A 9,929-nucleotide genomic window follows, 5' to 3' on the forward strand; every position below is an offset into this window, starting at 1 on the left:
AAATTAGGCAAAAGAAACAAAAAACAAACGGGATTTTCCTTTATTTTATCTCATTAATTTTTTTTTTCTTTTCTTATATATTTAGTTTTCCTGATTTCTTTTGCTTCTTCAAAATATTATTGCTTTTGCTAATAACAAATAAACAAATTGAAACCATAACCCTAAAATAAAAACAACACCAATATCATGATGCATGTACTTTTCTCATAAATTCCACGACATTTAAACTCTTCACTATTTTTTTTTACAAAAAAAAATGCTTATACATTTTTATAAACAGAAATTCACTGGATACTTTACAAAATCGTGAAAGTTAAATTTATCTGTAAAATTTATTGGTAAAAAATATATTTATTTAACGATTATATAGCTTTGGTGATATTAAGGAATAAAACTATATATCAACATTCAAAATGAAGATTGAATCTACTTCTTAATTTTTTTTTGGTAACATATTTAAGTTGTTGGTGGAATACTAGTGAAAAAAGCCTAATAAGATGGAATTATTGTATATAGGTATAGAGAAAAAGGCAAAGATTGCGCGTGCTTCATAAAATCAGAAAAGATAAGATCAAAAAAATAAATATCAATCATGCTTGCTTGTTCCTTTCTTCATATTTACTCCAACTAAAGTTTCCCTTTAGAATGTGAATTGTGATCCTCCTCGTTTAAATAAATAAAATGTACATTAATAAAGAAAAGGTTTGCTAATTAATATTATAGAGTATCTAGAATGCAAAATTAATTATTTTTTAAGTGAATATTAACTATTATTATTCTCTTTGTCCTTTGACAAAACTAGCTAGGGCCTTCAGCTTTGGGATGTGTGTAAACAAATTGAAATTTCTTTCTAGTGACAAGGCGAATCCTTTAAAACAAAGCCACACTTGTGTCAAAATAAGCATATTATTGATCCGCTCAACATTTATTTGAACTCAAATGGATTTTATATATATTCTTTATTTAAAAAAGATGATTTTTATTTTTAAATTTGTTTTAAAAAAATATCATTTTTTGGTAGTATTTTACTTTCATATTTTCATCAGACATGTTTAACATCACGAGATTAAAAAACAATTGTGTATATTTAACACAACTGAAATTTAAGACTACAAAATTCAAAAGTTTTATTTATTTTCCTTAAACTTGTTACAAGTCAAATTAAGTCATGCTTTTCGAAACGGAGTGAGTACATTATTACTATAACTTAACTTGTTCAATTTTTATAAAGTTTTAAATATTTTATAATTTTTTTATGATCGTGATGTTTAGGTTCAATTTTTTCTATTTCTAATGGATTCTATGTAACTCTAGTAATCAAGGATAGGAGTTAGGACAAATAAGAAGTATCAACTAATGTTCTTTTTTTTTATATTGAGTTTTGAACGTGAGAACTCACCTCAAAAATTTCAATCATTTCGTTGGTTAATAGGCTACACCATTGAATGCAAAATAAAATTACTTTGTTCTCTCTCTTTACTGGCTATATATACCAATTCAAACTAAAGAATATTTTAAAAAATATTTTAACAAGATTTTTCATGAGTCAATTTTAACCGTATATTATTTTGATTGATTGAAAATAGATAATGATACATGAATATTTTCCTTGACTAAAATGTGATACTCCTAGACTCTAGAGAAATTATGACTCAGTCATATGTCTGAGATTGCATTAATAATAATATTCTATAACCTACGTTATTAATCTAATACTAACCTATTACAAAGGAGTATAGACACATGCTTGGTCAAATCAAATAATTTGGACTTGCACAATTGCTCTCTTATAACTAAAGGAACGACTTTGCCTCTTTATAATATATAATCTTAGTGTAAAGTTTGATTAATTAATTATCACAAGCAACGATAATGATAGCTATTTCTCGATTATAATTATTATTATCTCCTAATAATTTTTAGTAAATTTATTAGTCAAACACATAATACATATTGCTAACTAAATTTTGTTTCTAGGAAATTCGTAATTAGGGTCAATATTTGGAAATCAATAGCCATTCACTTATTCTTGTATAATTAGTTAATACATTTCTATTATGATGTTTACTATGAGTTGTAATCTCGTTAATTAATTTACATCAGCAGAAAACAAAGAAAAATACATTGTTTAAGACCTACAACGATCTAGATTAAATATTTAATTTCATAATCGGATATTTGTTCATATTTAATGTACATATATATCGCAAGAGACTATCATTAGTTCACGTTCCCTCATAGCTTTCATATTACATCTACCTCTTTTTGTATATGCAAACAATATACTCTTAATTCTTATGTACGTATAATATACATATTTTATCGTTCATCTTCTTATAGTACAAATGAATCATTCGTTATTTAACACACGTTCAATAAATTTGAGTAGAATATGTTTGATGTGAAATAAGTTATATTGTGAAAAGAATCGATAATTTAAAATTAATTTTTATAAAAGAAGAAAATTAAAGTCGTCTTTTTCATGCAATCGACCCCATGACTAGCACATGGATAGCTTTTTTATATGTAAGAATATCTCCTCTCTAAATTTTCTACAGATTATATCACATCAATAAATAAATTACTTATATTAATTCGTTTCATTAATTATTTCAGCTAACTGAAATTCTACATGGTTTTTATGTACTTATATATGCTATTCTTGATTTATAATCTACTTAATTAGTTACCAAATGGAAAAGCTAATGAAAATTAAAGTATAATAAGAAAAATATGCATGACAATGAATCAACTTGCACAAATCATATGAATTCATCAATGAATATATCCTTAGAACAATACTCATGTTTGGATATATACGTTATAGGAGTACTTGTGGAACTAAATTAAACACAGCTAAAGTCTCTAATCACACAACTAGTATGATAAGCATTAGTTATACGTAACATAAAAAAATATATCAAACAATATATTATTATATAATATAAAAAAGTAATATATATATTATTTTTGCTAATACATTTCTACTAAGCAATCCTTAAAAACTTTAACTTACTCTTTTTAATATTTAATTCTATAATTAATTACACTATATTAAAAGTGGGCATTTGGACATAATAAAGTTTAGGGAGAATAGTAGTTGGAAAAAGGTTGAAAAATGATATTTTAGAATGGGAGTCGTGTAATTTGGACATGAATACAACTTGACAAAAAAGTTGAAAATTTTTGGAGTTAAAAAGGAAAGTAAAAATATGTATTTTTTGAAAAAAGTTATTCTAACATTTTATTGTTCAAATATAATTCCAATGCACAATTTATTTATGACCAAAATGATCCTATATGATATTTTGATAAATAACAATAACAATATACCGGATAAATTTATACGTAAAATTTGAAAAAAATAAAATATACCATAGACCTTGAGGTAAAATAGTTTCTATATCCATGATTTCTTAGAAAAAGGAAATGACACGTACGCAGGCTTTTCTCCTTTTTTTTTCTTAAAGAAAATTAAAATAAAATTATAGCGCATCACGTGCTTTCCATGTGATGCCGGTCGGCGGGAGCCGGAAGGATGAGAAGACGATAAAATAAGTGTTGAAAGACTCCATCTCCGTTCTCTCCTCAGTCCCTGCGGCTGCCAGATTCATCAATAAAGAAAATTGCTCAATTCCACAATCCCAATTTACGTAATTGCGTGCTTCAACCTCTGGGATCAAGGTAATTTAAGTTTTTGAATTTGTTACTGCTTTTCGTTCAGCCTATGTGAATTCGATCAAGTAAACGTTTTACCTTGTTTCGATTCGCTTCTCGCAGTGTGATTATTATGCATATAATAAAATTGCTTAAGCATCATATAAATTTTTGCATTAGAAGATTAAGGGCTTGATCAACACAAACTAGTATATTTGTGCTTGCTTTACAGTTCGAAGTCTATTAAAAATGATATGAAGCGTCATTTCTCATATTCAACTGGCTACCGGACTCCATTGAATTTGGTTTTAGCTATATTAAGAGCTTCTGTTTTTACGAGCTTAATCTAATTATAATAGACAACCACACTCCTGTCCTAATTATTTCTCAATCTACGAAAAGAGTTTTCTGAACAGGTAAGTATTGTTAAGATAGTATTAGATAATTAAGCTTTTTTGCTTACCCTTTAATCTTCTACTTATTTTACTGATCCTTGGTTGAGTTAGTTGGATATTCGAGAGCTTATGACTCCAGGATATTGCAGCAGAGTTGTACATTTTTCTGTTGGAGGTTTCGTTATGGATTTGTCTAGAGGAAACTGATAGGGGATTGTGTTTAGATCAAATCATTAAGTTTAATGTCTACATTAGGTGGCTGTTAGTGAAGATGAAACTGACAAGCCTCCAATTGGTCTGGGGCCTAACAAACCAGCTGAAGTAACTTTAATATTGGAAAATTGAGCCTGTAAACAATGTTGTGAGTGTTCTTCAATGTATATAGGTGAAGTAGTCAAAGCTTTGAACAGAGAGATAAGTTGCACGGTGCCGTCTGTCCATTCTGGGTTTTAGTCGAATATAGCCAAGCGAATAGAACGAATCATCTTGTTTTGATTGAATACAGACATGGTGTCGTTTGGAGTTAAGCACACATGCGTCCCATTTTGATGACACAACTGAATAAGTATTGTGCTTAGAGAGAAAAGAAGCTGAACATTTAGAGCTGGATCTCAAGCGGCAAACACCTATAAGTGGAAGCCACTCACATGTTAAATGCAGCATTGTTCAGGGGTAGATTTAGAGTTGGCTGGATGCCCAATGGTATTCTTATACATTCTGGTGTCAGTTGAGGATATTGCCAATATAGCAGAAAACTCCCAAATACGGAGGCTTGCAACATCTGTGGTGGATCCAAATCAGAAATTGAAGATTGAGACCTGGAAGCTTGAATATGTATATTGTTTTATGGAGAAGTTCTTTGGAGGAAGACAGCTGTTCAAGTGGTATGAAGTTTCTCTTCAAATACTCTAACTACAGATTTTTTCTCTTTCCCTCCTAATTGTCTGAAAATTTTACCATGTTGAATTCTGAACTTTTCTTTATATTGATCAGTCGCCTAAACCCCCACTATTTAATTTGAGAATGTTAGATTTACATCCTGAAATAGAATGCTCTTTAACTATTCTGACTTGAGATATGGTTGGCCCATATTATTGAAAGATACAAAACCTGAATGGAAATGATAGTAAGCTGCACGTTAATTTTATCAAGTCTTAGATGTGCCATCAGAAGGCAGCATACTGATAAAGTCTTCCACCATTATTCGAACAAACTCTGTTTAGCTGGGTCTGACCTGTATGGTTGCTCAATAATGCTGATCGATAGTTTCCTTGTTAGTAGGGGGTTAAACATCTTCATACTCCTGCATAGTGCAGAAGTGAAATGATACCTCTTTGAAGTAATTCGTTGTTAAAGCATATTTTTACTGGCTGGAGACTCCTGAAAATTACAGCAATTCATATGCAGACTTCATCCCGCTTAAACTAAAATTTGGTTGTTATGGTTGTCTGTTGATGCAAGGAAATGAGCATTACTAAAACAAGAGACTATCAGGTTTGCTGCTTGTCCACACCCTACATCCCTGATGCGGTTTCCCAAACCTCTAAAGCTGTATTACATTCCTGTCATGTTTCTAACACTGGACCCCTTGAATTACTATGCCCAAGCTTATCTTGATTCTTGACAGAGTTATTTTGAGCTTCTGTACCCTTTGCATGGACACCATAAATAGTTCCCTTTTGTTTGTCTGCTCAACCCTTAAAGATTTTTGCTATAATAACAATCCTTAAAACATGTAAAGCAAACACGAATGTTAAAGACAATGTTTAGGATAAATAAGAACCTTACTTAGCAGAGAAATGACGAATTGTGTTCCTTGTTGAAGATAAGTGAGTTCAACAAGAGGGGTGAAAAGTTATTTATTCTAAATATTGCTAAGATGTATACTTTGTAATGGAACTGTTCTTTATGCATGTCGTTAAGTGATTTAAATTTGAACATTCTGTCTCACTTATATCGTGGTGCAAACATGCAGTGTCATATAAAACCTTCTCTTGTATCAGCTTATAGAACTTTCTGTATTGGTTTATATTGTGGTAAAGTATCCCCTGAATTTGAGGTTTTAACAAGACGGTTCATGTGGATGCCGGCAAGTTCTTTTAGTGTAACAGGAGCTCCAAAGCTGTAAGTTGTAACTCATGGATGTTTGATTCCCTTCAGAGGCGGACCCACGTGTATCTCTACGGGTGCACGTCACCCGTTAACTTCGAAAAATTATGTATTTATACGTGTATATACAGACCTTGAGATAGACATATATTTTATTAGGCACTTGAAGACACAAAAGCTAGTGGGTTAAATGGTTTGGATGCTGAACTTCATTGAGGAGGGATTGGGTTCAGATCCCATCTGCTTATTTCTTGTTTTGTTTCTATGAAGTTTACAAATATCAAATAACATAGTAGGATGGCTAGTTTTGAACTTGCAACCTCATGGTGCAAAGTGAAATTTAAAACTACCACTTCACATAACACACTATCTATTAGAGTCATCTAATTTATTTATACATGAATATCGTAGTTTTGTATTTCATATAAACCAATATTGGGTACATACTTTAACTAACGTGCATCATTGTTGGTGGTGCACCCGTCGTCTTCAAATTTTGGGTTTGCCTCTGATTCCCTTCAGTGTGGTTTATTCCGAGATAGCTGAAGTGATGCAATTTTCTATGATTGATGGAAGTGGAAGTTCAACAAATGAGGGAGGCTTAGCTATTGGTGTAGGGGTGTGATACCATGTTTAAGTCAAGCTAAGCTGCTATAATACCACATTTAATGCATCCATCCTGAAGAGGTCAGTGTACGTTATTTTCCGTATGCTCTCTTTTTTACATCTTAACTTTCTGTGGTAGTGCCATAGCTCCCTATTCATCAAGCTTTGCTCATTCTACCCTTGTATGTATAATGATCTTTTTGAGTAATTCTAGTCATTGTTGAATAACTTATCGCCTTATCTAGGACTTCCTCCCTTTTTTACCCAAAAAAATAAAATTGAGTGCTATTCATTTGCTTTTGTTGTTTTTTCCCTGTTATGTATCCTATCCTTGTTAATTATACAAAGCTTGTGATGTGAAGGAGAAGGGTAGTCAATCATCTTGGATTCCATTCATTGTTTTTGGAAAAAATTGAACATATAGGATAAATGGTATGAATGGAAACATCAACAGCACGAAGTGTGGTTGGAACTTTTGAATACATTGATTGATGATATCTTTTGGTCAAATTATAGTCACCTCTCAGGTATAGTATTGGCCTTTGCGACTACGAATTGGTTCACTAGAATAAAGATTGGGGACAAATATGACGTGTTTGTATACATCAAAAGGAAAAAAGTAATCTGATTTGTCCAAAGCTGTTGAAAGGCAAATAATAGCTCTTTGCCCCCCTCCCCCCGCACAAAAAAAAAAACACTCTGTAAAAGGAAAAGCACATAACCTTGACAGGCTTTCAATATCATACTATAAAGCTTTGTTTTTCTCTTCACCCCTTTTCAGAAGGATACACAGTGACTTCCTCATCAGTGTGAGTGTGTGACCACATTGTGAAAGCTGCCCTTCCTTTTAAGTGTTGCCTTGGTTGGAACAACTCTGTATTCTCCCCCAACATAACCCATAATCAAGAGAATTGTTTTTTTTTTTTTTTTGAAAATAGTAATGTTTCATGATCAAGAGAATTGTTGAGCTAAGTTCTGCGAACTCTTCATTTTCGAGGTGCACCCATGTCGGATTCCCCCAAAATAGTGTATTTTTGGGGAGTACGACATGCACCCAATTGACTTTTTTGAAAAATCCGAGCAACATAGTTTCTTTTTTGGAACTCCAGGATAACCTAGCCGCTACAACCCCTTTGAGCAACATAGTTGTTGAGTAGTTAATCAAGCAATGATGTCTTAATTTTATAAAGTGTGATTTGCAGTATATTTCTCTGTATCCTTTCAGCTTAGTTCAGGTTCAATATCACGGTTCAACTATTTCTTACGATGATTGTAATAAGCCTATTATTAATAAATAAAATATTCACTTTCATTTGCTTGTTGCTGCATATTTAGATTTCCATTTCACTGAAAGCATTTGCATATACAATATTTGTTAGCATTATGACGAAACGAGCAAAAGAATAAAGTTGAATCAAATAAAGCATTGGCCTTTCCTGCATCAGGAAATTCTAGGATGCATTCGAATCTGACGTCAAAGGCGTAGATGGAGGTAGCGGACTTTTGGTTTTGTTACTACTTGTAGATTTGGCAATTGGAGGGGGTTGTGAAGAAGCTGAAGAAAGATTTGAAGAAGGAGCCGGCTTATTCGAGCTACTCTGAGGTTTCTTGTTGTTTGATGGATTTGAAGATGTAGTGGGCTTATTCGAGCTGCTCTGAGGTTTCTTCTTGTCCCCTTCACCTGATGGATTCGAAGATGGAGTCTGGTTATTCAAGTTGCTCTGAGGTTTCTTGCTGGTCCCTTCACTTGCCTTGTCCTCCATCCGATGGTGGCGAACTTTGGTAGACTTTAAGCTCATTGGAACGATACAGTGGCAAACGAAACCTACACACACCAACAATTAGTAAGTTATTAAATTTCTCATATCAACAAGTTGCAGAACACCCCCTCAATGACAGCAAACTCATGTTGAAGATTCCTATCGTGTTAAAGGCTGCGAAAAACCTTCTACGCAGCCAGCCACTGAACTCGGTAGGAATCTTCTGCATAAAAATCACTGTCAAGAACAAACATTGAGAGTTCTATGAAACTACACAGAAGCTTCCTGATTTCAACATGCCTAGAAAACAAGGTACCCTCTCCATCCCAATTTACATAACACAAAACTATTCAAAGTGTTTGAATTTTGACCAAACATTTTAAAAATATATTTTGCGAATATTCAAACATGTGAAATAATAAATCTGACATGAAATCTTACCAATTCTTGCTAGTCGATTAACCCATCTGGGAATTTGATTGTTAGTGAGTTTAACACAAGCATCACTACAGAAATGGTTACAATTCTTAGTAATAAGATTGTAAGCATTTCCTTTATACTTATCAGCAAGTTCTTCCATAACTCTTCTTACTTCTCTAGGTGTCTTCTCCGTCCATCCGATCAAAATTGTCTTCCTGAAAATAAATCCCTCACACTTTTTCGGCTCCCCTTCGAAAATTCCGGTACTTGGATACTCATGAGCTCCAAATGCATACTCAACTCCATGAACTAGCTACCAAAACCCACCACCATCAACAAATAATTAGTATAAACTTTGCTACAGTTAATTAAGAAAAAAACCAGATCTGACAATCAATTGTCATCAAAAGATTGAGTAACTGACCTTGAACGCCGGAATGGTAAACTCCGAGACCAATCCAATAAGCATAACCATTCATCGGAGTTAGATCGTATACGTTTAAGTACACAGGAACAGATCCACGCCCATTTTTAACTGAATTTTTGCAGCAGAGCATCTTGAATAAAAACAGAGGAACTTTCAGGTTCCTCTCATAGTGAAGATGTAAAGAAAGAGAATTCGGTATTTTTCGATTGAATTGAATTGAATTACAGATATATGTGGGCAGTACTTGGTAGGTAAGTGAAAGAGGGAATGTGGGTCCTTTTTATTTTGGAGTTGGCGGTGGAGTGGGGACTGAGGGTACCACCGGCGGCGACCCAGTGGCCGTACCGGTAGGTATAAAAGGAGGAGAAGAGATTGGTTAGAAAATTGGAATCTTTGGTAAGAGTGCTCAGCTGAAGAGTGTATTTTAATGGTGGCTGAGAGTGTATTATGGAATGATGATCTGTGATTTCTCTTCTATTTTAAACTGATTTCTGTCTTCCTTTACTGTAGACTCTGCACACTATCCAAATTTTTGTAAAGAAAATTATTGGTCGG

The 9,929-nt window shown here is 32.8% G+C and overlaps 1 protein-coding gene and 1 long non-coding RNA gene across 5 annotated transcripts; one reads left to right on the forward strand and one right to left on the reverse strand.

The window, feature by feature from the left end:
- The first annotated feature begins 3,418 nt into the window (after window positions 1–3,418).
- On the forward strand, window positions 3,419–8,967 carry LOC107020986. Of its 3 annotated transcripts, none has more exons than XR_003578953.1 (4): window positions 3,419–3,684; window positions 4,308–4,936; window positions 6,684–6,848; window positions 8,213–8,967. It is a non-coding gene; the product is annotated as an uncharacterized LOC107020986 (long non-coding RNA). The 3 variants fall into 3 exon arrangements; XR_001456987.2 differs by having other exon boundaries at window positions 3,421–3,684; window positions 4,438–4,936; XR_001456986.2 differs by lacking the exon at window positions 3,419–3,684 and having other exon boundaries at window positions 3,697–4,936.
- Window positions 8,080–9,929, reverse strand: LOC107020984 (deSI-like protein At4g17486). 2 transcript variants are annotated; one of them, XM_015221548.2, is made up of 3 exons: window positions 9,372–9,929; window positions 8,969–9,260; window positions 8,080–8,592 (listed from the first exon to the last, which is right to left on the reverse strand). In XM_015221548.2, exons 1-3 carry the CDS (start codon window positions 9,420–9,422, stop codon window positions 8,219–8,221), a joined length of 717 nt encoding a protein of 238 aa, XP_015077034.1. In that variant the 5' UTR covers window positions 9,423–9,929; the 3' UTR covers window positions 8,080–8,218. The 2 variants fall into 2 exon arrangements, with proteins under 2 accessions (XP_015077034.1, XP_015077033.1); XM_015221547.2 differs by having other exon boundaries at window positions 8,969–9,256; window positions 9,372–9,912.

This window comes from Solanum pennellii, chromosome 6 (assembly GCF_001406875.1).
Source record: "Solanum pennellii chromosome 6, SPENNV200".
In the NCBI taxonomy this organism is placed as follows: domain Eukaryota; kingdom Viridiplantae; phylum Streptophyta; class Magnoliopsida; order Solanales; family Solanaceae; genus Solanum; species Solanum pennellii.

What these genes read in the sequence shown, in the direction of transcription:
- LOC107020984 (XM_015221547.2), bottom strand. Translation starts at nt 9,504, where the DNA reads ATGCTCTGCTGCAAAAATTCAGTTAAAAATGGGCGTGGATCTGTTCCT. An exon ending in TTACCATTCCGGCGTTCAAG is followed by an intron (nt 9,257 to 9,371) that starts GTCAGTTACTCA and finishes TTTGGTAGCTAG; the next exon opens with TTCATGGAGTTGAGTATGCA. An exon ending in TAATCGACTAGCAAGAATTG is followed by an intron (nt 8,593 to 8,968) that starts GTAAGATTTCAT and finishes TGGTGTGTGTAG; the next exon opens with GTTTCGTTTGCCACTGTATC.